Source organism: Anneissia japonica, unplaced genomic scaffold, assembly GCF_011630105.1.
Source record: "Anneissia japonica isolate Jap-2015-1 unplaced genomic scaffold, ASM1163010v1 scaffold287713_len945575_cov184, whole genome shotgun sequence".
Taxonomy (NCBI): Eukaryota; Metazoa; Echinodermata; class Crinoidea; order Comatulida; family Comatulidae; genus Anneissia; species Anneissia japonica.
Window position 1 is genome coordinate 515331 of NW_022725774.1, and position 27781 is coordinate 543111.

At 33.6% G+C, this 27781-nt stretch overlaps 3 protein-coding genes and 1 long non-coding RNA gene across 5 annotated transcripts in view; 2 read left to right on the plus strand and 2 right to left on the minus strand.

Moving 5' to 3' along the window:
• Positions 1 to 5279, plus strand: part of LOC117112909 — a 26543-nt gene extending 21264 nt beyond the window's left edge. For both annotated transcript variants that reach the window (XM_033256126.1, XM_033256127.1), the window contains 3 exons: positions 1367 to 1396; positions 1792 to 1830; positions 2891 to 5279. In XM_033256126.1, the coding sequence (XP_033112017.1) occupies positions 1367 to 1396; positions 1792 to 1830; positions 2891 to 3423 (602 nt within the window). In that variant the 3' untranslated portion in view covers positions 3424 to 5279. The remainder of the gene's footprint in view (positions 1 to 1366; positions 1397 to 1791; positions 1831 to 2890) is intronic.
• Positions 5280 to 6572: 1293 nt separating this feature from the next.
• LOC117112879 (proteasome subunit alpha type-2) lies at positions 6573 to 13021 on the minus strand. Its single transcript, XM_033256089.1, has 5 exons — positions 12863 to 13021; positions 11400 to 11609; positions 10031 to 10153; positions 8872 to 9091; positions 6573 to 7408 (listed from the first exon to the last, which is right to left on the minus strand). Exons 1-5 carry the CDS (start codon positions 12898 to 12900, stop codon positions 7292 to 7294), a joined length of 708 nt encoding a protein of 235 aa, XP_033111980.1. The 5' UTR covers positions 12901 to 13021; the 3' UTR covers positions 6573 to 7291.
• A 220-nt stretch (positions 13022 to 13241) lies between these two features.
• LOC117112881 lies at positions 13242 to 17712 on the plus strand. The gene is made up of 2 exons (XR_004446105.1): positions 13242 to 13393; positions 16244 to 17712. It is a non-coding gene; the product is annotated as an uncharacterized LOC117112881 (long non-coding RNA).
• A 546-nt stretch (positions 17713 to 18258) lies between these two features.
• LOC117112880 (methionine-R-sulfoxide reductase B2, mitochondrial-like) lies at positions 18259 to 26219 on the minus strand. The gene is made up of 5 exons (XM_033256090.1): positions 25992 to 26219; positions 22520 to 22617; positions 22139 to 22215; positions 20536 to 20671; positions 18259 to 19613 (listed from the first exon to the last, which is right to left on the minus strand). Exons 1-5 carry the CDS (start codon positions 26134 to 26136, stop codon positions 19515 to 19517), a joined length of 555 nt encoding a protein of 184 aa, XP_033111981.1. The 5' UTR covers positions 26137 to 26219; the 3' UTR covers positions 18259 to 19514.
• Positions 26220 to 27781: the final 1562 nt, after the last annotated feature.

The following is a 27781-nucleotide window of genomic DNA, read 5'->3' on the forward strand; positions in this document are numbered from 1 at the left end:
TTGCAAATTGTGTTTCAGAGAAAATAGCAAAAACATGCTAGAATGTAAAATTTTTAAAAATCTATTTTATTTCACTAAACTGAGGTTTATGTATCTTTACATCATGCTGTGCTGATATTTTTCCCAATTTCAATGTTAAAACAACACTTTTTAAAGATTTTATGATAGCTTCTGCATGAGAAATGCCTGAAATCATAAACTTTGAAGGCTGATTTCTCATATAATGTTCTTTAAACAGCTGTATGCTTTAAATGCTTGTAACTTCATGTCGGATTTGAATGATATTTTTACCATTTTATAGCTCTTATTGTACTCTTTAACCCTGTATTAATAACTGAAAATCGATTTTTGCGACGAGTGACTGGTTTGGCTTGTCTTTGCCACATATGGAAGAAGCATAGGAAGAAAGAAGAATAAGAAAGAAAATCGGAGTGGCGGAAATATTTACCGGAAATAAACAATAATAATAATAATCATTTTGTCATTATTGCATCATGTTTTTGTGAAAATGTTTAGGCACTAATCATCAGAGGTCAAGGTGCATTAATTGAAAGGTCTACATAGTGTCACTCCTGTGCTATAATAGGATTAACATTTTCCAACCTGATAATTGATTTTATATAGACAGAGTTATGTTTAGACCTAGGCTACTAGGCCTATAGCTTTCTCCATTAAGACCTCTTCTAAGAATGGAATGATCTGATGGAAGCACAAGCTCCTGTAGACCAAACCCAGTACTGTTTCATTGTTATTCGTATGGGGAAATTTATTCATGATGTAAAATATAATATTTTTGGATAAATGAACCATCCAGAGTATAGAAAGATTTAGATAATAAAGCAAGCGAGATTTGCATCTCATACCACATGGTTTACCAATTCGCTATGCAAAACTTCAAGACTTGTTTTATACTGTTCCTTTAAATTAATTATAGGTTTTGTTTATTTGGAAAAAATAATCAAATATTATAATTTATTTATTTTCTATAATTATTTGAAATTATTTCCTCTTTGCCTTGTTATTTAAAATTCCATTTCTTTGTTATATGTATACAATTCACTTTTATTGACAAAATAAATTAAGTAAAATCGGTCATAAATCGTGACCGAAAGGCCAAATTGCTTGTGAGCCTAACAATTTTCATAAAAAGGTATTTAAAAATTTAAGTTAGCATATCATATAAAAAAAAAACTGAAAAAAATATTCGGTTCTAGATCTATTTATGAATAAATGTCCATTATTTCTGCTTTTATTAAAATCAGGTCAAATATAACACTACTACATGATCAGAGATTTAGATGATGACTATAAACATTACTGTATGGTATTTTATTGGTCATTACAATCTTTCATTTCCAAATTTCAGAAACAGATGCCCCGGCAGAAGCAGGCAGAGGTAGGCACATAATATACAACTATATATCATTAAACTCTGGTATGTGTACTACATTGTAGTACTGTTGATATCAATGCTTTTTCGGTAAACAATTTTCTGAAAAAAAAAGAAATAGAGACATCTGAGTAATTGAAACAGGATAATCTTCAACTTTGGTGTGGTTTAATGCTAATGTTATGTGGCTCCCAATAATAATTCTTCTGCTTGTGTGGAGGAATTGTTTGGTTTTTGTGACAAGTAAAACTGTAACAAGACATGACTTTCTTGCAGTTTTTGTAGATTGTTATTTTTAAAAAGACATAAAAATAGTAAAGCCATAAGGAATTAAAATGTTATTAATGTATTTCAAAAAATAAAAAGTGATTACAGTAACGAACTGAAATATCTTATTTCAGCAGTTGTGTTAGAAGCAGATACAGGAGTAGGTGGTGGAGGTAATTTTGTTATTTTTCAACTGTAATTTATATTTTTTGTATTAATTAATGATTATTTTTGTACACAATAATCATTATCATCAATCATCATTATCACCATGATGATCAATGAGCTGAGATTTTTGGAAAGGTATTATTCCTGCTTCTTGTGCAGTAGACCCTGGATCAAACTCGGCTAGCGTTGGGTATTAATTAGAATCTGATTTCTTGGCTCCTCAAGTTTAATGGCCATTGATAGTTAGGTCTGTTAAGGAATATTTTTGTGTCCATCTTTATCCGTTCTAAAGAGTTATTATTATGATCTCATTAACATAGTCATCATCTTCATTCATAATTACATTTACATTTAATATACATGCATGTTATCCATTACATTTCAATAGAATTTTAAGAGCCAAATAAAATGATAATCAGTTGTTGCAATATTCACAATATAATTTCTGAAACTGAAATTGACAATGCTGTAATAAATGATAATTGCATTGGCGGATTTGGGGGGGTCAGGGGGCTCCTTCCTTGTGCGCAAAAAAAAAAAAAAAAAATTCTACACCTACCTTTTGGTTTTTGTTACAATGGGAAAATTAGAAGTTTGAAAACTAATTTCTTGCCATCTAGGAATCAAAATTTTCCCAGGGAGGACTCAATTAATTCATGGAAAAAAGAACACGTATGCAACTACTCAATTTTTTTTATGTATGTATATACACACATAATAGGCCTATTTATGGTAATAAGAATGAGAAAGTTTACCTGACTGTTTTCAAGAGGGGGAAAATCCTGAATTTTAAAGAAATTGTGTAAGTCATTAAAATACACCCCAGAAGTCGGGAAAGGTAATTTCCCGCCATCTAGGAATAAAAATTTTCACGGGGGAGGACCCCCGGACCCCACTTTCTTTTTGGGTTTTTTTAAAAAAAACATTTTGACCCCCCCCCCCAAAGTTGAACCCAGATCCACCCCCTGTAATTGTATTCAATGTTAGCACACAATCATTCATTTATTTTACAAAAATTAAAAAGAAAACGTTGAATTTACTTGTAACTTTTTAATTTTTTTCCAGGAAGAAAATGTCTCCTAATGTATTGGCTAATCGCATGTGGTATAGTAGTGATCTCGATCACTGCATTTACATTGCTGAATATTTACCCAGAAATAAAAGTGCCACTAATGTATTGGCTATACGCATGTGGTACAGTTGTGATCTTGACCATTACATATATATTGCTAAATGTTTACCCTTATATGAATTCCTTTTCTAAAGAAAAAAAAGTAATTTGTGCACTGTTTATTTGTTTGATTGTCTCATTTTTTATTGGTGTAATATATAATGTTTCACTTTCTGATATCATACAGGAAAGACATAATACACAGAGGTCTTCTATCTTTGCGTGTTTTGTTATTATCATAATAATACTGATTGCATTATATGATTTCAATGCCACTCTGTCTGAACTTGAGTCATTATCTGATATAAAGAAAGTAGCTGTTTCTTGTATTATCATCATTTTCCTCTTAATGTTATTTCATGTAATTTCAAATATAGAACGTATATTGAAACCTCTTTTTGACATATTGTTGGTGTTATGGAAATAGAGATGGCAATTCTTTCATAATACTGTAAAGAATTTTATTTTTATACTCCATTGTTTGAGGGACAAAAAGTCTTGCCTGATGCTGTAGTAAATCCAACATTCCTAGAGATAATTCTAGGAATTTTGAAGTATTAATATTAATGTTGTAATATTGCTCAAGATACTGTAAGGGACCTTTTATGTACTTTCATAGGCCTATAATGCTGTGGGTTCACTCTATGCTTACACCTCAACTTTGTGACATAAAATCATGAGAAAGTATAATACATAATTCAAGTACTGTATTGAAAGAAACGCCATCATTGCGGGAATCAATATTTTGACATTAATTATGTCATCATCAGGAATGATGATACAATCATGAGGTAGCCTAAAACTAGTCACAGTAACTGGTCATGACTGCCAGGGCTGAGTACCACACTACCCTACAGTTTTTCAACATTTTAAGGTGCGAGGCTGACCATCTAACTACTGTATATTTTTTTTAATGGTGCATTGATCCTGTGCTACATAGGTTTCATCCCCCTTGCATAGGCCTAAAAAGCTTCTGTTGCCCATATGTTATGATCATGTTTTAAAAACAACAACTAGACATTGGTACCATATCACACCGATTTTCCTTTTCTATTGTCAGTGCTCGATTTAGAAATTCATAACAGAGTTGGCCCAAGGGAGGCACTTTTACAGGTAGAGGGTGTACCCAACCTCAGCCCAACCATGGTTTTGGGCTGAGGTAAGAAATTCTATGATTATGGCACCTTTAGATGGCCGAAATGGCACCTTTTGATTTAAATTCTAATACGATTTTCATTTTTTTCAATTATTATTTGTTATTTTGAAAAATTTAGGGACTTGGGCGGCTGCCCTAGCTTTGAATCCGCCTTTGATTATCGTCACAGAGGTAAAATGAGACTCTTAATATTTGAAACCTTGCAATAAAATAAGAGACAAGAGTAAATAAAAAATTACTTTGTGTGGCCCAAGCCTCATTGACCCAAAATCTCGAAAATATACTGTATTATCAGCTTTTTTGCAAACTCCATGGAGAGTGGCTTTTTAGCTGCATTATTGTTTGTATTTGCATAGGTACCCATTTGAAACTTATTGGAAAAATGCTATTGTCATAGGTAGGGATGACAGCATTTCATTATTAAGTTTTCTTATTACTTATTGTTTAGATTTACACAATTATGTTATAAAAAGATATTCATTGTCAGCATATAATAAAATATTGTTCTAAAGAGGGTACATCTAAAATACTGTTTTCAAGTCGTCAGATCTATTAAAGACTAACATCAGCCATTTTAAAGTTTTTTGGAAACTGCTTGCGACCTAAGACAAAAGTTTGGTGACCCACTTTTGGGTCGCGAACCATAGGTTCAGACCCATCTACAGCAATGTTTATCACAAAAAAATTTAAGGGATCAAATGATGATGAAATTGGATTGAGAGATAGACCTAGTCTGCTTAATATAACAACTTTTTTTCCCTCAAAAAATGTTATTGGAGAGGCTAATGGAATGAATCTTATTTCATAACTTTTATTTCAAATAAGAATGTAGTACAGCATTTATGTTGATCTTCCTTTTTTTACGGGGATGTCGCCATGTTTTTAAGATTATTCATTATGTCCAGTGTATCTCATGTGTATTAGTATAGTAATGAATGATTTAAATTAAGTTAATTTTACTCAGCTTTTTTGTAGTGTTTTATCTTACAAGAATTATCCATTACTGTTTGTAATATGTAGGACTATGTATAAATTCATGAATTTTAATATAGCTGTAAATACAGGACCATTCAGTTTCTTATTTGTATACAATAAAATTGTACAACTTTTAAAAAAATCTATGCTTCTTTCTTCTGTCTCTCCACTCGCATTAGTTTTTTCCCTTTGGGCTATATCATGAAGCATGAGAAACAATTGACATAAAGAAAAACATCAACATCATCATAATCAGGAAAATCATCACACATTCTAGGGGATTAGATGACCAATAATTGATTTTTGAGTAGGTAAAAAATAATACTGTACAAATTTGAAAAAAAAAATTACAATGGATTCAGAATAACTAAAATGTACTGTAAAACAAGGAAAAAAGACCAACCAATTTGTACATTTATGCATATATACACTTGTAAGTGTGGTCACATCCATAACAATTTTACAGTATTATGTTTAACCACAGTGATGATCCATTTTTACCTACTCTCACTTGATATGAAAAAAATCTCACTCAAAACATTTTTTAACTTTATGATTATGTTTCTGTGAATTAACCCACTGAGATGTCAAATGACCAACTCATATTTTGGTAGGGGAATTCCCCCTACCAGCATGAAGTCTGAATGTAGTAGGACTTGTGATGTCCAAACTTCCTAATGTTAGGCCTAAATAAATACATTTTGAATTCAATTATTACTACTGTACTGTAATAAAGCTTATTGGATGTTGGCACAAAAATGATATTCCTTTCTGAATCTGTTTTCCACATGGTAATTTCTTGGTAGCGGATGTTAGTCGCGCTTCTCCTACTGTACAAGGGGCTATATGTTGAGGATGTGGATGGTATATTACATACACTATGTTGAAAAGTAGTAAAAGCCTAAGAGACATTGAGTTGATCAATTGTTAATTGAAACAAGAATTGAATAACAAATGCTTCAAATAAATAATAAATAATAGTACTGTAAATTGTTCATATAAAGGCATTAAAGACAGTGTATGTGTATTGGTCCTAGATGAAAATAAAAAAAGAAATTTGGATTAGGTTTCTGTGAGGTGAGGGGAGCACAGTATATGTCTTTTCTACATATAGTAGACTCAAAGCCTTTGCAACCCCTAAATTGTCATTTTTTGAGCAATACATTCGAGAGATTTTGAGCAACGTCCGACCACGCCCACTTTGTTTCCATAGGGACATCACCACCACGTCGAGGACCTCAGACCCCTTGTCGGGGAAATCCTGGCACCACTGCGGCTTCTCACCAGTCCCGTCGCCTAGGGTCTTGGAAGTATAGTAAAACAATCAGTTGGAGCAAACATTAACGTCGAAATGTAATAAACACTACTGGAACAATCTCTAAGAGCAACTGAATTTTAATACATTACAAAATCCAAGTCTCAAATTGCTAACTAACAAAGATCCACAGAAATATGGTAGACTTTCAGTATTCAAAGAAAATGTTATGGTACAGTAAAGTACTTATGTTTTCAAATTTAAAGAGAATGTAAACAAAAAAGATTTATATAAATAAAACATCATGCCTTTTCTTCGTGTCTTGATGGTTTTGTACCATCAAGCCAAGATGTAGAAAACATTTATTTCATTATGCAACTGATTTAGTAAATACGAGGTTTAAAATGTGAGGATTAAATGGTTGTGCTGTTTGTAATACATACATTATTGTAGCATTTCACAGATATTATTAAATGACCCACACTGGTAAGGACTTTTAGTGTCAGAATTTTTATGATTGGGCTAAGGTAAGTGTTAATTCAAACCATCTCAAATTGTCAGTAGCCTTTTCCCCCACCCTAACGTCAATATCTGCTCAATCATGATGAATAAGGGGCCATTCATCATGTAATGATATTCACAAAACTACAGAACATATGCTAAGGTAGGAAAATTGGATGGCAAACAACCCAACTCAATTTTGGTTTTTTAAAAGATTACAAAAGTAGGGTTTTGTCATAGTGAGTCATAATTAAGAAAGTACTAAATGGCCTCCATACCATTTACAATATTCAATCTGTAACTAACAATTTTATCCTCGATTTTTCATAGCATTAACAATCAAGTTTGTGGAGTGAATTTTGTGTTTTTTAAACTTAATATAAAACTAACATTTGTGTCTTTATTTTTCTAAGCTATCGACGCTAGGTAGTCTCTAACTTCAGCTGGAGGTAAACGTCTGAAACCACCATCATTACAAATTCCAATCTCAATGTTATCCTCTGTCATTTGGCCTTCAAAACTCTCCTACAAAAAAAAAGAATGTAATATTGGTTCTGAGGTAAAAAATGTAGATGCATAGATTTTATCCTAGTCGACCTCATATGAACAACAATTATAGCAATATAAATTTACTTATAACTAATAGTTGTATGACTGCATTATACTGTAACACTGATATAAAACATGTGCATATAACTTCTTTCTAAAATAATAAAATTATATATAATTATATACTGATATACTTAAAAATCATTTTTCACTTCCAGTACACTAATGTGTAAAAAGATGGTTCTATGGTTATTTATTGGTTCATGGAGGAATTAGTTTTTGGGTTTATTGTTTTTTGTTTATTTCACATTTTCACATTCCACGATAATTGTGTTCTTTTGAGCCGGACAAGTATTTATGTGGTAAGACAGGTTGCCGCTAACAACAGCTTTATCAATGGCGCTGGTTCGAGAGGAATTAGTTGTTACTGTATAACCAATTTTCTCGGACAAGGGCTTCAAACTTGAAGTGCAATGCACACATCTGACTTCTTGTGTGCACTTTATTCGATTCAATTCATTAAACATTTATGTGTTAGGCGAGACTTTTTTATTCCTTTTTTCGCGTACTTATTTTTTTTTAAAAAGATCATCGAAGGAGGCGGAATAAAAATAAAATTTGTTTTCTTATTTAGCAAATAGTTTTGCCAAAAAACCCAGATGGAGGAGAAAAATGTAAAATGGGATGGTTAAATGCTTCAAATTATAAAATTAGGAAGAAATATACATTCTTAACTTTGGAGATTTCAAGGCATCGGAGGGTGTAATAAAAACTAAGAAAAACTTTTATTTTTTTTTTAGAAATTTCCATTTTTTCGTTGAGGCAGGTGCACTAATTGGCCCAAAAATAAAATTTTAAATTTAATTCAAAATCATCAAAATCTGCATTCGGCGGGTTCGCTAAACAAGGTATAAAAAAAAGTCTCTCGCCTTACTCTCAAAATACAACAGAAGTGGCCACAGCGCACACAGAAGAAAACAACTTCTGTTGGTGTGTACCCCTTACACAAAATAAAAACATGCAATTATTAAAAAAACCTTTGGGGGTTACCCTGATGTTTTGGTTCACACCAGCCCTGGTCATTATGGGATGATGTGAACATGAATCTACTAAGCACTTATTCATGACTACTACAGTAATCACAGGCCATGCCCACACAAAATTCAGCACAGTGATGCTATGGGTTTTGAGTTATTCTCCTACCTTTACCTTTTATGAAATTTACATGCAATTTGTTCTTTGAGAGAAAAAATGTGAAATTTTAAAATTAATACAAATAATATAGGAATTTCTAATGACAAATGTAGGTAATGTGCCTTCACCAAGGCAACAACTGAAATGCACAGCGAAGGTTTTAACTTCTGACCTCAAATTTGAGAGACTGAAACGCAATCACTGCACCAACCACTCCCACTATATTTATGAACTAAAAAAATTACCTTAAGTGTGAGAATAGCTGTGTGCACTGCATCATCCAATTCGAGATCTTCATTGTAACGCTTTTCAAGGAAAGTTTTGCCATTGACAAAATTCTTTCCCATTGCTGTTGCTTTCCATGGGAAGTATGCTCCTGACGGATCACATTGGAAAAGGAAAGGTTTATGATCATCATCGTCCCATCCGGCTACCAGCAAAGACACACCAAATGGCCTCACACCACTGTTGACAAAACAAGATTTTAATGTCACTTTGTTATTAAAAAAAAAAACAGCAATGATACGGGATGTGATACATAATATTAGCATATGCTGTAGAAAAAAAACCCAACTTTTTAAGATGTTTATTAATTTTCCTGTAGGTCTCTGACCTTGAATAATCTTATTTTCAGATTAAGCTTTTTTGTATAATAATAATGGTAGATTTATAAATAATAAATGCCAATAAACAAGGTCTCTAAGCGCCAGGTCCAAGTAAACAAAAGGCAAGTTGAACGTAATGAAAAAGCAGAAAACAGATTAAAAAAACAAACAAAAAAGAACAGACTAGTATCCTAAAATTAGCCAAATATAGGAAAGACACAAAAACTGATAGTGCAGAGAACCAAAACCATTGCATTGCTTTCTTGCAATTTGAAACCACTGTTAAACAGTGGTCAGCAAGATCATGACTCACAGTCACTCTAATGGTTTTGCCACCTAACAACAAGCACTATCAAAAAACACAGAGGCAAGGAAAAAAAAATGGTGGGTCAGTGGATCAGGCTGGCTATACAGAACAATTTTTATTTCAATACAAAAATTGGATTGTAAATCACATTCAAGAAAAAAACTAATTTATTGAAATCTGTGTGAATAAAACACGTGGCATAATGATCAGCCAGAAACACATGAAAAAAAATCCCAAATTCATTATTATTGTTGCTATTATTATTTATTATCATCATTAGTAAATTTGTAACGATGACCATGAAATCAAACACCACATAAACATGGTTTGCACTAATCAGTTTTACAGAAAAAATTAAAAATCTGGTATGATTAAAATTCAATCCCGAAGATAAACAAAATGAACAAAAAGATAATATTAATATAAAACCGATATATTGAATATTATTTTATTTATATATTATTTAATAAATACAGTAATTAAATTAATTACCCTGATTGTGTGTACTCTTGCATGACTGATGCCACTTTGTGTACGAGTTGAGCTGTCGGTATTTGTTCTTGATAAACCATAAAGTACTGTTGAGCCAGCTTCCGTGCTCTTCTCACCAATACTCTAAATTAAAAGAACAGTAAATAAATTGAAGCGTTGAACTCAAAATAAAACAAGGTCCTGCAGTGCCCACTGCATTGACTGTAGAGAGCTGATGCAATTTTAAGAAACACGCTCGGAATAACTGATGGTACGTGGACTGTTGATGCATTTTTGGCCGATGAAGTGTGTGCTAGGCTTCCATTTTCACACTGTTAAGTTCACTAATTCATTCATACATACACATACAAACATACAGTACTAACATACAATTATACATACGTACTGTATGTACATGAACAGTATGAGATTAACAGCTGCAATAATACTTCATCACAGAGGCAGATATATTAACATTTGGAATCTTTTCACCCTTTTTATACTTTAAAAAAATAAATTTTTGTTAAAAGTTACTGATGATATTATTTAATCTTGGTCAATCTTGTGATTACACAATATATCACCACTTGAAAGCAACAACAGATTTAATATTATTCAGTAGTGGTAATAGAAATTATGCAATAAAACTTAGGGAGTATCTATTTTTAGACCAGTCTTAAAACAAATTCCAAATTCTGATTGGATTTTATTGTCCTAATCCAATCCACACACAGTAGCATAACATCCAATCAGAATTATGAATTTGTTTAAGATTGGTGTAACAATAGCCACTGCATAACATTAAAATAATTTAATAAAATAAACACCAACAACAATGTTAAATAATGATGGATGAGTTTATAATTAAGATGATGATCTGCAAATAAACTCTACAAGTAACTATTTATATAGAATAATCATAGTTACCAACCGTATCGCATTGTGCAGGAGGGTCCAACATTTTAAAGTGATTTTGGATGAAACACGAATTTTGTAGAAACACATGCGTGATCATAAATTTGTCCCGCACTTAGCACAAGTCTATGCGTGATAACGAATTATCACGAATTCAGGGGGAAATCTATTTAAAATTAGAAGAAATTGGTTTTATTAATGAAAACGGTAACAGGCTTTCGTTATCATTCCAGAATCAAATTGCCGAGAAAATATCTCTTTTCCAACCAAGACAATTCAGCCAAACAAGCACATGGTTGAATCTGAGAGGTGCATTGATTATGCCTAAAGCCTGGACTCGTACCGGGGCTCCGCCCCTGGACTCCAGTTACCCCCTCCCCCACAGCCAACTGGTGTACTGTAGTTACGCATTTCAAATCTTTTAGGTTGGTAACTATGGAATAATGATTTTCAAAGTTAACAAAAAATGATTTACCGGTAATCAGGACCCATTCCACTATAAACCATGCCAATATTCTTTGTAATCATTTCTACTTTATTAATGCTATGTTCATCGTAAAGAATCGATTTCTGCTTTTTCTCTGTTGCTATGACGACACCATTTGATGCTTTGATACCAACTGAAGGTGCTCCTGCAGCGACAGCATTAAGTGCATACTCAATCTGCACAAGCTTACCTGATGGACTGAAATGCAAGCAAGAAAACTAGTAAAAAAAAACGAAAATTGAGTGAAGACACAAATCTTAGCGGCACACCATAGGCATAGGCCTACATGGCATGGGTAGGGGCTTGTCGTGAAACAGCAAAGCATGGCATAATGGGGACCTGGGGTTGTGAGTAGCCTGTACAGATGAGATGGGATGAGATCCAGGGATGCAAAAAGTGCACGCGGCTGCGATCGGTCCGCCGGACTACTAAAATCGGTCCTCCAGATTGATTTTAGCCGCTAAAACCGGTCCCGCTTGGATAAAATTGGTCCGCGTCGGCCTGGCCACTTCATTTGTAACTCGTCTGCTGCTCATAGGGTATGATTGTTTCTTCCGTGGAGTTGGAAAGTATGCTTCTCCCACACTTGCAAAATCTTTTGCAGTGACAGAATGATTCGCTAAGCTTTTAATGAATTGTTTTATCAAACCACCAGATCATGCATTTCCCAGGCCTAGGCGATACACACAGCGTGCATCATTTATTAGTTAAAAATATTCCGTACAGTATTATTGTGTGGGGTATTAGGTCATACAATACAGGTAGATGTTCTAATACATGAAATAAAGGGTTCAGCATTCTCGGAAATTTAATGCATGTACTTTGTCGCGGCGTTTAGCACACACAAACCAAAACAAAACAAGGTGAAAAATAAACTAAAGCGGAAGAACACAATTGGGCGCGAAGCTTTACTTAATTTTCACCTTGATTTCACCTATCTATGATTTCACATATACAATAACAAACTAAAACATACAGTAATTAGGCTATATATAATGAGAGATAAGATATTTATCTATCATTTGATTACAAAAAAATATGAACAACGTTATAAAAATACAAGTTATATTAAATAGACGCCGGACCGATCTTGGCTTATGTGGACGAATCTATATAGTTGGCAGGTAATTTTAAAGCCAACATCGGTCCGATTTTGGCCCCGGACCAAATTTTTCCTGACAGGGCTATTGTGTGAGATAACATTTGGTGCTAGAGGCATTTCATCTAGACAAATTTCACGGTCGGAGGCACAAATATCTTTTTTTTTCAGGGCATTAGGCCACCCAGGTCTAGGCAAGCTACGTAGATTAGGCCTAGGCCTGGACGAATATACGCCTAGGCCCGGCCTAGCCCTAGTAGTAATGTGTGCCGTGCCTGCTACAGTGCTAGCTAGGCCTGAATATAGCTTTTATAATATACAAGAGCTAGATTTTAACTTTATAAATACTAACCTGAATGTAGTTAATGAAAAGCTGTATCGCTCAGTCATGTTAATTAAACAGCTATCAATCAAGTAGTTATAAAACAGCCTATTTACGTCGTTAGAGAGACCTAAACTTTACTGTGACCGAAATAAAATACCCAGCGCATGCATAAACAGAAAGTCATTGAATTTTATATCAGATCTTCTGCACGGTGATCTTCATGAAAACAAATTCAAACCCTTTTTTACATGTACTGCATTTTACCTTGTTTTAATGATATAAAAAAAAATATTTCTAAATTAATACCGAAAAACACTGATTTAAAGACGATACGTATTAATACATAAAAAGTAATACGTTAAATCTCAATGTTAGATTTTAGTTCAGGTCGAAAGACCGTCATTTTTTAAGGTATCTCTTTTTATCGGATCTGCCCACGCATCACGCAGTGCAGCAATTTGAATTTCTCACTGCTCAGCATTCAGCTCGCGATGGATTTTTGATGTGACTTGAAATTGTTTTGACAGTATCTGGGCTTTATTTAAGCAAAATCTTGTGGTAAATTAATATGAAATTTATTTCGCATGATGATTCCTTGTAAACGGCGGACAAATGGTCCTCTCCTAGACCTCTCTTGGTCACATGATGAACCTCAAATCATCACATGTGTAGCTATACTACTACTACTAGGCCTAGTACTTACTAGGCCGCCTCATAGAGTAGTAGGTAGGGCCTCGGCCAGCTACTGCTCAGGGCTGTACTATTACCTAGGCTAGGCCCAAGCCTCTTTTATTGCAGGCCTGAATACAGGCCAGGCCTTTTTCACGAATCGGTAGACATCTTGAAGTAATGACAAAACATTGCGAATCAGCGGTGCGTAACCAACAAAAATAAGATAAGCTTTTGGGCTGATTTTCTGACATGCTATTTAAAAAATTATAACTCCATAACGGGGTGTCGTATCCAAAAGATTTTTCCAGCAAAATGTTCTTAAAAGTCTAGTCTACACCACTATATGATTGAGAAAAAATATTGGAAAATGTTTTTGACCTCTGAAATCAAGATGGAAAAAGAAAAGCCTATCTAAGTAGTGTATTACTATTAAAGTAGGTCTATAAACGGTTGTTAACTATGTGACTTGGTTGGAGTAGTACCCAAATTTTGGTGTAAGGTCTACCTTTTGTATTTTAAACATAATACATATGGGCCTCTAGGCTACTTCTTTTTTATGCAAATCTTTAATTATATTTGATAATAATGTTAATCTAAAATTAATTATAATTTATATAATATTAATTAAAGACAAACTTGCTATATATTCATTATGATAGAGGCATCAAAACTATAACGATGGAGCGCTATAGTATTACAGTCTCTCGAGTATAGTGAGTAGTGTCAGAGCCATAAATATATAATCTATTCTTACTTTAGTACTGTACTCGTCTTGAGTAGAACTACAAAATGATATCTTACCAGTGCTTCTTCATAGCATAGTCATCAAACATGTCCACTGTAATAAATTACCATAGGCAAATACTGTACTCTTGAATGCTCTGGAGTTATGTTATAAAGCTGATAGTTTTATCTTTCTGGAGCTCTTCTTGAAACACAGTTTACAGTATGTGAATGTTGTGTTATTTTGATACCGGATTCTCGTTAGAGTTTATACAGAATAAAAGTTTATTTGAGAGTTGTGTTACAACATTGTGAGCTGTGTTTATAATGTATATGTCAAAGAGGGATTCCTAGTTATTTCTTTACCGCTCGGAAATAAGTCAAGTAGGAATTCATGACACCATTTTTTCCAGATCATCCCCCTTGTTTGCTGGTGTGCTCTTTCATACAGTAGTTCTGTCACCTCTGCTCTCCGGATCCGCCTTGATTTACCAGTTTGGTATAATCATCTTGAAAATGATTCTACCAATAGCATTTGATTTTGTTTTTTGTTTTTTTCATGTATTTAAACTATTTTGTCGACCAAAATTTGATAGCACATATCACATTCATAATTATTTGAATTCTGTGGTTATATACTGCATTTGATAAATAAAAATTTGAAAAAATACTTTTGTAAGGGAACATACGGTAGAAAAAATTATTAGATATCACTTTTTTTTAAAAGAAAAAGTGATGAGGGTGGGAGGTTTCTTTTTTTTAATCGATACAATAGAATGTTGCTTTTGGTTTAATCAATGAGGGAGGGACTGTTTTTATTTGACAACTTGAATTTTGTATAAAAACTGGTTAAAATGCTGTTGAAATAAATGGATGTGGCAAGAAATGTCTTTAATTGCTACATCAATACAGTACTGTATTTCCCAAATTGTTGATGTAGGTGGGAGTGATAATCTAACAAATTTTTCTATGTGCCCTGAAGTGCCTAATGCAAAAAATAGCCTCAAAGCAGTGAAAGAGATGATGAATATGTAAGATTATGGTGTTTTGCATCATCAGATTTTAGTAGAAATATTTTACCCTACCAAAACATCATTTAATAAATTACAGTACTGTACTGTATTGACTACAAACTCACTATATTGTATTTACAGTACCTATTTTTAAATACAGTACTGTACAGTATTACTAATAGATAGGTTGTGGTTCTTTTTTCAGAAGTTTCTCAGACTTGAATATCTATTAAAGATAATTATCAAGATGAATCTTGGTAGACGTGTTGCTGATGTTGGATACAAATCATTCACCGTAGGAATGCTTATGTTAACTGGGTATGCAACAATACTGGTTGGTTCAAGGATACATCGCTTTATACAAAATAGAAGAGCAGTTAAATCACCTACTGCAGAATTAACGCAGGATGTTCAGAAATGATTGTAAAGAACATTGACAGTATGCTTGCATCTTTGATTTGATGATTGAGAATTATGCATAAATCTCATTTACAAAACTGAACAAGCTGGTAGAATAATGGTCATGGAGTGTTTGCGACAAAGTGATCAATAAACAAATAAAATTATGTATGTATGAATATCATTAAAAAAAAAATGATAAGGCTTTGACAAGAATATTGTATAAAAACTGGTTAAAATGCTGTTGAAATGAATGATGTGGCAAGAAATGTCTTTAATTGCTAAATCAATACAGTACTGTATTTCCCAAATTGTTGATGTATGTGGGTGTGATAATCTAACAAATTTTTCTATGTGCCCTAAAGTGCCTAATGCAAAAAATAGCCTCAAAGCAGTGAAAGAGATGACGAATATGTAAGATTATGGTGTTTTGCATCATCAGATTTCAGTAGAAATATTTTACCCTACAAAAACATCATTTAATAAATTACAGTACTGTACTGTATTGACTACAAACTCACTATACTGTATTTACAGTACTGTACCTATTTTTAAATACAGTACAGTATTACTAATAGATAGGTTGTGGTTCTTTTTTCAGAAGTTTCTCTGACTTGAATATCTATTAAAGATAATTATCAAGATGAATCTTGGTAGACGTGTTGCTGATGTTGGATACAAATCATTCACCGTAGGAATGCTTATGTTAACTGGGTATGCAACAATACTGGTTGGTTCAAGGATACATCGCTTTATACAAAATAGAAGAGCAGTTAAATCACCTACTGCAGAATTAACGCAGGATGTTCAGAAATGATTGTAAAGAACATTGACAGTATGCTTGCATCTTTGATTTGATGATTGAGAATTATGCATAAATCTCATTTACAAAACTGAACAAGCTGGTAGAATAATGGTCATGGAGTGTTTGCGACAAAGTGATCAATAAACAAATAAAATTATGTATGTATGAATATCATTAAAAAAAAAATGATCAGGCTGTTTAGAAATATGATCTTGAAATATTGTTTGCAACAAACCTCCTGTACCAAGTACTGAATGGAAAAAATCTCATTAAAAAACTGAACAATCTGGTTAGAATATTATGGTTCTAGAGTGTTTGTGAAAACCTCATTGTGTGGTAACCATACTCAATACTGTAAGCGAAAAAATTATATAAGGAATGGATGGATCTATTGAAAGAAGCTGGATGGAATATGGTACTAGAGTTTTGTGTTTGCAAAAAACCTGATAAATCATGTGCTTTTACATTCACCCCTACTGTCACAGAGCTGCATAAAACAATTAGTCATGGATACTACTAGCAGAGCCATTACATCATCTGTATTTTGTATTTGATATGACAAGCAATACAAAATCATGATTTTGTGAAGGCATCGACGATTCAGAGAGTGCCATTTCCGACCATCTAAAAGTGCCAGACGAACTTTTTTATCAAGCTCCAACCATGGTGGGCCCAAGGTGATCTGAATCCTTGTTTGGTAAAATTTACTTTCTGGGCTCCTCTTCAAATTCCTGTATCCACCACTGATGGTCTGAAATTTTTTTGCTTCTAAAAAAGTGTTATAGTATTTTACATACTTTCTGTAGCACGACTTTAAATAAAATGACAAATTCTTAGTATATGTCAAACGTCTGTTTATTTAGCAAATGTCAATGCATCAACATTCTTCGTTAGGGAGCATAATATTATACATACTGTTTGTTGTACTGTATACAGAAAAACACAGATCAGAATACATGCAACTCATAATTAGGCCAAATAAAAATAATTGCTAGTACAGTAGTTTCCAATCTCATCAAATTTTGGAGCTTCATAAAAGAATAACTATTTGCTATTAAAAAAAAACCAAAAACCCATCATTTTTCCAAAAATGACTTGTATCTGAAAGATTGACAATGCCTAAGCAAAGGTGGACACATACTGTAAATTAAATAATAAATTACAAATATTCATTTTACTTAGTTTATAAAAAACAAATTATGATTTACCAGTCCACCACTAGTATATAGGATGGTAAAATAGCAAATACCCTCATAAAAAAAAAACTTCCCTGACGTGAAACTAACAATTGATTTTATTTGGCCTTAACTTTGTACAACTGATTGCCAATTTCAAAAAAGCAATTGCTGTACTGTAAACCACATTTTAGCAGTAGGGTAAACCTCATTCAGTATTTATTATATGAAAATCAACTTTAAAAAAATGTATAAATTAATAACTTATGTAAGTACTGGTATACAATTTGTATATTGCCAATACAGTAGCTTCAAATGCACAAATTCTGTGCGTGCCACTTTTAATTAAAGTGTAATTAAACTACTGTAAAGTGTAGTGACTGTGCTGCAGGACAGTCTGATCATCTGTTTTTACAAAATACTATACATCTGAGTTGTGCAGTTTTAAATGCTCATCAATTTTTGTAGGCAAAAGCACTCTAAAGAAAAGTGAATAGTACGCTATATAGTGAATTCACTTGCAGCTAGCACAACATGTACTGAACAGCACTACATTAGTACAGTAATTAATACATAACTGTAATATGAAATGCATCACAGTGGAACAAGAAGGTTGTTGGATGCAATAAACACTTCCCCTTTAAAAATCCTTATGCCTCCCCCTCCCCATGAAAATCTGTTGAGGAAAAACATTACACTAAAGTAGTAAACCTCATACCACCTTTCTGAAGTTAGCACCTCTTAGCTTAAATTGCAAATGCTCCCACATAACCCTCACACCCCCATTGGAATAGGGATTGGAGAGAATGCGAGAGCGACTAAGTTTGTAACCTGTCGGTTTAACTTAGCTTTAATAATCTCTGTGCTTTGTACACACTATTAAATTTTTATTTAAAAAATACCTGCAAAATGCCCATATTTGGGTGTAGTAGTGTGACTGTGTCAATATATGGGCATAAGCCTATCACACAAATTTGTCACATAAAATTTGGTAGCATGGACAGAGCTTTACGCTGTAGTCCCGTGTGCAAAAATAGCACGTGTGTATGAAAGAAAACCTCTCGATACACATTTGTGAAGGAGTAAGGGATTGTCTCCCGGAGTAAAGACCACCGTAGGGGCGCTGCAGTGTGGATCCCAGGATCTAATGTAAATGTCCTTGTTACTCCGGACCATGTGTATATGTGTACATTCACATTTGCCACTCGGTCTACTGTTGATTTTTCCACCAAATAAAAAATTGTATCTACATATGAATAAAATCTACATGAATAAACAAATTTTACAAAATGTACAATATAATACAAAATTATCTCCTACACTTGAAACCCCCTATCTGGCTTCAAATTGGGATTTGGTAGGTTCCAGGAATGGTGAATATTGTACATGTTGTTAATTAGCTTGTACTTTACTACTTTTCGTTATGATTTCTAAAATTTCCAATTAGTGTTGTGTTAACACAGTCAATTTAAAACATGTTGGAGAATTCAGTGAAATTTGAAACTGACCTGTGTCTATTACTGTATCTACCAGTATTTCATTTTTCTACATCAGCTGCTCAACATATGATTAGACAGAGTGTGTGTCTTAGTATTTCAGTAAGTAGCTTAGATTTAGGCTATACTAACAGAGTAATTAAATATTGCAAATGATGGACTAACCCAGTGCTGGGGTTGTTTTATCTAAGCACAATTTGTTTTTGAATAATCTCTTAAATACTATATAAAATACTTTTAAAGCCTCAGCAAAATGTAGCAAGCTAAACTTGAATAAAAAGTTCTTATTTTGGTTCAAACTAAAGAGCTGTACTCCTGACGATATAGCACTCCTTTGACTTGTTTGAGTCTTGCAAAATGTCCAAGCTGTGATTCACACTGCAAATGAAACAGTTCTTATTTTGCTTCAAAATGAAGAGCTGTACTGTTGACGCAATAGCACTCCTTTGATGAGTTGTTCGGGTCTTGCAACACATGTCCAAGCTGTGATTCACACTGCAAATGAAAGAGATAATTGCAAAACCTTAGGTAGCAAACAGTCTGATCTCATTTACTTCTACTACCGCTCACCCTCCAATTCGAGACCACCTTTGGGGTGGTCTCAGGGTTTGGTCTCAAATTAGAGGGTTAGCTTTGTGTTGAACGACACAGCATAGTGATTGAAGATTGTTATTTGGTTCTTTTAAAAAAGTGGTCTGAATTTAGAGGGGTCTCAGAATAGAGGGGTCTTGGAATTTCAATTAGAGGGGTATTGAATTAAAAGGTGCAATCTACTATTAACTACTGTATAGCTAAAAGTAGGCTTCTATTTATACAGGTGCACCACAAAGTACCATCTTGGCTCCAGTTTATAACTCAAATTTCAGATCCATGTTTCAGATTTGTCTAATTACTAATTTACAGATTATTCAGCTACAACTGGTCTTATATTATAAATAATACCATACCATAATAATACAATGATTATATTAATAAATTATACTTGATTGAAATTGTTTACTACGGTATGGGAATATATTTCAGACAAAATAACATGTTTTTCTGTAACTCAAAGTACTGATTAAAGGAAAAGGCTGTTGGGTTTTGAATATCAATAAGAGGGATAGCGATATTGAAAACCAGAGTCATTAGGGGGCTGAATGGGCAGGTATAGCTTTATCTGCTCAACAGTATGAAAGCACAATCAATCCATAGTTCTGTTCTTACTTTCTGTTACTTCTTGGATGATTTCAAAACAAGAAGTAAGGTCAAAAGTAATTAACTTTAATTCCAGAACTTAAACTACACAAATAATTCAAAGCAAGCTTTCTGTATTCTATGGTCGTCAACGAAGATGCACCAATAGGTGGTGCACTTAAACAGTTATTTTAGTTCTCAGCAGACTACAAGTTCATTAATAACATTTTCATTAACTTACATGTCTACAAACAACTTGAGTGACTGCAACACCTGATGAGTCATCTGGTACCTTCACCACATTGACTGATGATCCTTCTTCCTCTGCGCAGTGAAATGACGGCCAACCATAACCAGAATCATACTTTGCTTCTGAGCTAATATCAAGAAATAATACATTACTTGACTTTTTAAGCATGCTGCGCCAAAATTATACCATATTTTATCATGATTAAAGATAATTCTAAAGCTCATTAAGACATAACTATCTAAATGCTATAACCACTGTGTAACAGTATGTATGGGTGTGATATCACATCATCATGTTCATATATTGGCGTGTGTGACATAACATCATTATCTCCCTATATGCGTAATTAACTTATAATATTGTTATCTTGTATGTAAATGTTCTGTGTACATTATCAAGTTTTGTGTGACAAATACCTGTGATTTGCCCATATATGGGTGTAATATGACATAATCATGCCCATATATGGATGTGATGACATCATTATCTCCTTATATGGGTAACTCACTAATATTGTTCTTGTATGTAAATTTTCTGTTTACATTATTAAGTTTTGGGTGACAGATACCTGTGATTTGCCCATGGCAGTTATTTATGATACGACATAAAGTATTCTTAAGGCCAACTCAGACAGCGTCGGCCGACGCAGCCCGACCCGATTTATCATCGGGGACAGTCTTAAGCCATCGTGAGAAATATTAAACGTTTAATATTCTATGACGCGACTGCCCCCGACGCACACCATCGCGTCTGCGTTTAACTCACACAGACCCGACGTGACAACAAATCGCGTCGGGCTGTGTCGTACGACGCTGTCTGAGTTGGCCTTTATAATAGAATAAGTCCATTTTATATTTTCAAATCAATATTATAAAATTGTGAAACATTACTTCAATCATGTAATTTAAATACTGTAAATGTAAATTTTAATAATAATGTATTACTAATTATAATGATGATGATAACTATCAAGAATTTAAATTTGTACATAACCATTATATATTATAGAATATATATTATATAGGCCTACATTATAGAATAATCTTATTGTTCAATTTAGGTAGCCTTTTATTGGTGTTGTGCTTTTGCCTTTGTTGTTAAAATTTGTAACTGTACACTGTGCAATTCAAGTTGCATTTTTATTTTATATGAATGGACAATAAAGAATTACTATGACTATTAAATTAAACTTAAGATAAAAACAACATCATGCCCATAAATGGACCAATCACAGTGTGACAGAAAATGCAATAATGTGGACAAAGATAAAAATATTATAATGTATGTGTACAAGACACACTTACTAGTTTTGTACAACGTTAATTATAATAATTATATTATTTTCAGTGGCATTAAATTTAAGTGTTATTTCAGACATCAAATATTAATATGAGGAAATAACAAATACAAAAGTAAGATTAACAACTGTTATGCTGATATGCCCTTAAAAACAGATGGGAAAATCTTGACCCATACCCCACAGGGTAGTAGCCCAGAGAAACTTTAGGTCTCATCATTACACCAATGTAATAATTAACATTTTCTTTTGGAGTACAATATATTTTTTTTTCTTTCCTCAGGTGAAATAACTTACCTGAATAGAACAGCAGAACAACAAACACACTTGTAAAGTCCTTCTTCAAAGTTACTAAAATTAATTCCTGTAAAAGGCTGTTTAAAAAAAACCCCAATAATATCAATAATTCTTTTATACTTCTATTTAAAATCATGTGGATAGATGAATATTACTAAATACTGCATCAGTAATGGAGCTCTCTTCACATCAAAGAAAATGTACAGTCATACAGAAATACATTGATATCTTCAAATAAATGAAAACATCATCTACCATATATATATTATTTACATAATCTTTAGCTGCCAAATCATCCTTTATAATAATGTCATTTTCACAATTTTTGTCAAATAAATTAAAGGTATTTTAAACTAAAACCAGTGTCGGAAACTAGCTTACTTCTTCTGTACCACCTTCTCGACACACAAAGTACTGTTCAGGAGTTAGTATTTTTTCCCAGTCTGTATTTGTAGCTCTGGCTGCCCAGTCTTTTTCACCTAAACACAAAACAAAAATGATGAGGTGGCGGTTGTAAAAATCGGTTTGTTCGATGATGATTCAAAATCTTGAATATAAAAATTGTCTTTAGGGATAAGTTTAACAGGGGCCTACATCTGGGCGTCTGTACATTAGCTGAGTGTGTGCCGATTGTTGCTGCAGTTCACGCCAACACTACAGTACATTGAATAAATATTTGGGTTCATCAAAGAAAAAAAAAATTCTTCAAGCTGTTGAGAGAATACATAATATTGAATTATGACTTTCTATGGGTTCTAATATACATATTCCATAATTATGTAATGTTTTCAATTATCAGTAACTTGTCAACAAATAACGATTGGGCGAGTGTCTGCCATTGAATGGTCGGTGTAAAACCACTAATTCATCACGGTGCACGACACATTGTTTTGACCTTTTGCACACAAACTGAAAAAAAAGGCCAAGCAAACCATGCACTAATAAAAAATTAATGCATGGTTTGTTTGGGATATGAAAACAACATTGGAAGTTGCAGTGATGAAGTAACGGCTTATAACCAGACGCGGATCCAGGCCTTCACAATGACGAAGATCAGAGTGAGAAATAAAATATTAATAAAAATATAAAGTGATTGCAGTGCCTGGTGGTGTGGTGAATTCCAACTCTTTCTGTCAGAAATGCTGCCTACCTCAAAGACAGAAATACAGACAAAATAGGCCTAAACGCAATACTTTGTTTGCATTGTCTAAGTATTAATTAAAAAGGGACAGCTGTAATTAAATGGGCTGCATGATGTACTGTGCGATGTGCGATGTAAAACATAATTTTTTGAAAATTGGATCTAACATGTGTAAAACAATCAGAATTATCAGTACTAGATTATGCTAAACATTTAAAGCATGGACTTCCAATATGTTGTGGTCATATTAGACTGTAATATTATTTAAGACCATTTAACAAACAACATAAAATGATTGTTTTTTATCATTGTTTTAATATTTTTTACTATCAATTGTAGCCTATAATAATGCCATTACTGAATTTCCTATTTTGGAGCAATAAAGTTTATCTTATCTTAACATATTAAAATTATTAGGTTAAAATTCCCACGTCGGCACATGCATCAAACGTAATTTCCTGAAATTTGGATATGAGATTAATAGTCAATCAAAATTCTCAATGATATGTTAAACATTTGAAGTGTGGATTTATTATTTAGGCCTAAGAAAATATAAATTCATATGGATCTGAAGCTACGTGACAAAGTATTCTGGTGAAGTTATTAAAGAGGATTTCCTTATGTTGTGGTCATATTAGAATGATCATGTAATACACTGTATCGTTACAAACAACATAAAACATGAACTTCCCACTTCAGTGCATGCATATAACATAATTTTTTGGACATATGAGATTTTCATGACAGTCAAAAGTGTACTGATTATATAAATTGTAGACAATTACTGTTGTCTGACTGTGTGCATTGAAAATGTAACGAAAAAAATTGTTCTACCAGAACAAGCAAAGTGGTTGAAAAATTACTTTCATAAAACTTGACTGATTAGAACCCAAAAAAAGTTTACTTTAAATTTAATATCAAGTAAGAAAAATTAAGGAATTCCTTGAATCAATGGACCCTAATAAACTAAAGAAACTAAACAATAATATGAATACTGGATTTCTAGACTTATTTTAAAGACTCAAGGAAACAAAATTAGATGTAGGCCTAGACAGGAGGCCGCTGAGGCCTAGATCAACCTAACGTAGATATGAAATCATCACACGATTTTACCTGTCTGCACCGACCAAAAAGTGATTACTGTATTCTCTCCAATGGATCTGAAGCTACGTGACCAAGTATTCTGGTGAAGTTATTAAAGAGGATATCCTTATGTTGTGGTCATATTAGAATGATCATGTAATACACTGTATCGTTACAAACAACATAAAACATGACCTTCCCACTTCGGTGCATGCATATAACATAATTTTTTGGACATATGAGATTTTCATGACAGTCGAAAGTGTACTGATTATATAAATTGTCAACAATTACTGTTGTCTGACTGTGTGCATTGAAAATGTAACAAAAAAAATTGTTCTAATAGAGCAAGCAAAGTGGTTGAAAAATTACTTTCATGAAACAAGACTGATTAGAACCCAAAAAAACTTTAAATTTAATATCAAGTAAGAAAAATTAAGGAATTCCTTGAATCAATGGACCCTAATAAACTAAACAATAATATGAATACCGGATTTCTAGACTTATTTTAAAGACTCAAGGAAACAAAATTAGATGTAGGCCTAGACAGGAGGCCGCCGAGGCCTAGATCAACCTAACCTAGATATGAAATCATCACACAATTTTACCTGTCTGCACCGACCAAAAAGTGATTACTGTATTCTCTCAAATGCTTTAAGAAATGTTTATTTCTTTGACGAGTCTATTCAAATTGCATAACATGTTCTTCCACACAACATGTAATTATTAATTTTATCCCTACTGAGAGGTGTAACCTTGCTCTAGCTGTGTGTTAGGGCATACGGCAGAACATCAGCATCCGCATAGTTAAATGTAATGTACACACACATAGTACTGATCATATCACTATAGCAACCGATTACAGCTACAACAGTTGATTATCAAAACCAGCCAAAACTAACATTAAAAGACGCCTACTGACTTATAAAGCAATTAGTATAGCTGCATACATCGTACACTAAGGGAAAATGATTATACTTTAGGTTTAAGATTTAATGCACTCAAATGTTTTCAAGCATTAAAATCTAACATTCGTATAATAATTTTCCGCTAGTATACTCTGCGAGCTCTACTACTAATTGCGTATAATTAAGTTAGACAAGAAGGGGGTTACATCTAAGTACATGAAAAAAAAGCTTGTTTGTACTTCTAGCCTATCATCTGGATTGCATGAGTTAGGGTCTGGGTCAAAACATAGAATCTGTCTGTGGACGCGCACCTTTTGATTGAAATGCAACCACTCATTTTTGTGACACAAAGAGTCACTTTTGAAAAATTCAGAGCCATACACTAACAATAACATTGTCATTATACTACATAATAATAATAATAATAATAATAATAATTTCATTAAATCGGACTACTTTTTTGGGGTTATTTTTTCATTAACGTCGTTTTTTTTTAATTGTTCTCTAATTTCTAAAATTGTTTAGGCCTAATTGCCCCTTAAAAGGTAGGTTTTTTAGTTACCTAATTAATAATGTAATAATAATAATAATAATAACAATAATAATAATAATAATTAACAGTGAGCTTTTAATTAAAAATACAATTGAAGGGGAAAAAACAAAACAAAAGAAATCGTGACCCCCCTGCCAGGGCACCGCCGGGCGGGGGATGCCTACCTACCAGTGGAATTCAAACTTCTGCTGGCAAGAGATTGTCTGGCATCAGCCACAATAGTGCTCTTGCATCTATTTAGGCCTGGCTGCATTCTTTTGAGTAACAGCATTCTAAATACTCTATTCGCATTATATCTAACAACAGAAAACATTATGTTTACAGTAATACTAACTAATTGTCAAAGTAAAGCTTTCGTATTGATCAGCTGATGGATGTATTTTGCGGATAATGTTTACACACACACACACACACACACACTTTTTATGTTGATAATAAAAATGGAATGTTCCATTTAACGACAGTTGTATTTTATACAAAGCGAGTGCAAGATACGGGGCAATATAATAATGACTAGATAACACTTGTTGATTTCTTAAGTACGTAAAAATCATAATTGACGTCAAATATAGTAAAATATCAAACATTATTGTATATTGTTAAAAAAAAAACTCGGTAGCATCGCGCAAAGAACCCTGTATCAAATGGTTGAATCACGGACGCAGGCGCACGGATTCAAGGTGGAAATTTCCATCACATATAACAGGGGGAAGTCCAAGGCGGTGCATGTGAAAACATAGAGAATAATAGTCTCTCTTCCTTCACAGTGAAAGTAGTAACTGAGTTGGTCAGTTTTATGACATGACGCATCTCATGAACTCAGTGTGTGGATGATAAACTGCTTATAATTAGTGATAGTAGGCCTATATGAATACAGTACATGTAACAGTAGGCACAGTGAATTTAGAGAGGGAGAGCGTAGGACCGACGTACGCCTCCGCCTCCACCCCCCCCCCATCCCCTTCCAATTTTCCCTCTATATTGTTGTAAAAAAATGTTTTGTATTCTAAAGCTTATTCGAAATTTAGCATGCTAAATAGTAAAATACAAATTCAAATTAATAAAGGTGCTAGAGGTTTATGAGAATTTTCCCCTTGCCGTCCCTACCACCAGGACTCTTCCAACCAATCCAAGCTCAACTCGCAAACCACTCTTTCTTGCGGGGCTTAATCCACCCCTAGGCACTGTTGCAGTTGTCAGATGAGTGTTATAAAATTTAACAGAAGCTGGAACGCAAAAAGTAGTGCCTCTCAAAGATATAAAAACAACTTTTCCCCAATAGTTGATGCACTTAGTACTGACTAACTCAGTTTTCTAGGCCTATATGGAAATAATGGATGCCAGTGTCGATTTCGGTCATGTCAGGATAAGATCGCCTTAGCGGACCAAGGACGATGCATATGATGATGAATGATATCGACGCTGGACCGGACTCAAATTTTTGATAGCTCAATACAGGATGGTTTGCTGCTCTTATATCTTCTTTACCTTGAAAAAAACAAAAAAACAAAAACAAAAACAAAAAACAGTTTGGTTGAGCTCGTTTTCACTTATTTGATTACCAGCAAATAGACCTTTCCGGAGTGTCAATCAAACTTAACAACTGACTAATCAGAACAGCGCTAGGAATACGCGCGCGCCTCACAAACACACGTGTTGTCCCACAAACGCACGTGTTTGCGTATGTTTTAACACTAGCCTGGTTCTCACGAGAGCCCTAGTATTCGGATCGGGAGCTAACCGTTAGCGCTAACCGTTAGCACCTGCGTGAGAACGCCCGATCGGTTAGCGCTAACCGTTAGCGGTATCCGGATAACGGTTAACGGTTAGCAACCCAGGTAACAAGCCCATAAGGGACCCATATGGTGCCCATATGCAGATCTATATGGGTACCATATGTGCAATCCTTGAGGAAACCTCCGGATTCTGCACCCAAGTTCCATGTGGGACCCATATGA

What these genes read in the sequence shown, in the direction of transcription:
- LOC117112879 (XM_033256089.1), bottom strand. Translation starts at nt 12,900, where the DNA reads ATGACTGAGCGATACAGCTTTTCATTAACTACATTCAG. An exon ending in GGAATGGGTCCTGATTACCG is followed by an intron (nt 10,154 to 11,399) that starts GTAAATCATTTT and finishes CTTTTAATTTAG; the next exon opens with AGTATTGGTGAGAAGAGCAC. An exon ending in CAGCTATTCTCACACTTAAG is followed by an intron (nt 7,409 to 8,871) that starts GTAATTTTTTTA and finishes TTTTTTTTGTAG; the next exon opens with GAGAGTTTTGAAGGCCAAAT.
- LOC117112880 (XM_033256090.1), bottom strand. Translation starts at nt 26,136, where the DNA reads ATGTTTTCTGTTGTTAGATATAATGCGAATAGAGTATTTAGAATGCTG. An exon ending in CAGAAGTTTGAATTCCACTG is followed by an intron (nt 22,618 to 25,991) that starts GTAGGTAGGCAT and finishes TTTTGTGTTTAG; the next exon opens with GTGAAAAAGACTGGGCAGCC. An exon ending in CTCAAGTTGTTTGTAGACAT is followed by an intron (nt 19,614 to 20,535) that starts GTAAGTTAATGA and finishes TTTCATTTGCAG; the next exon opens with TGTGAATCACAGCTTGGACA.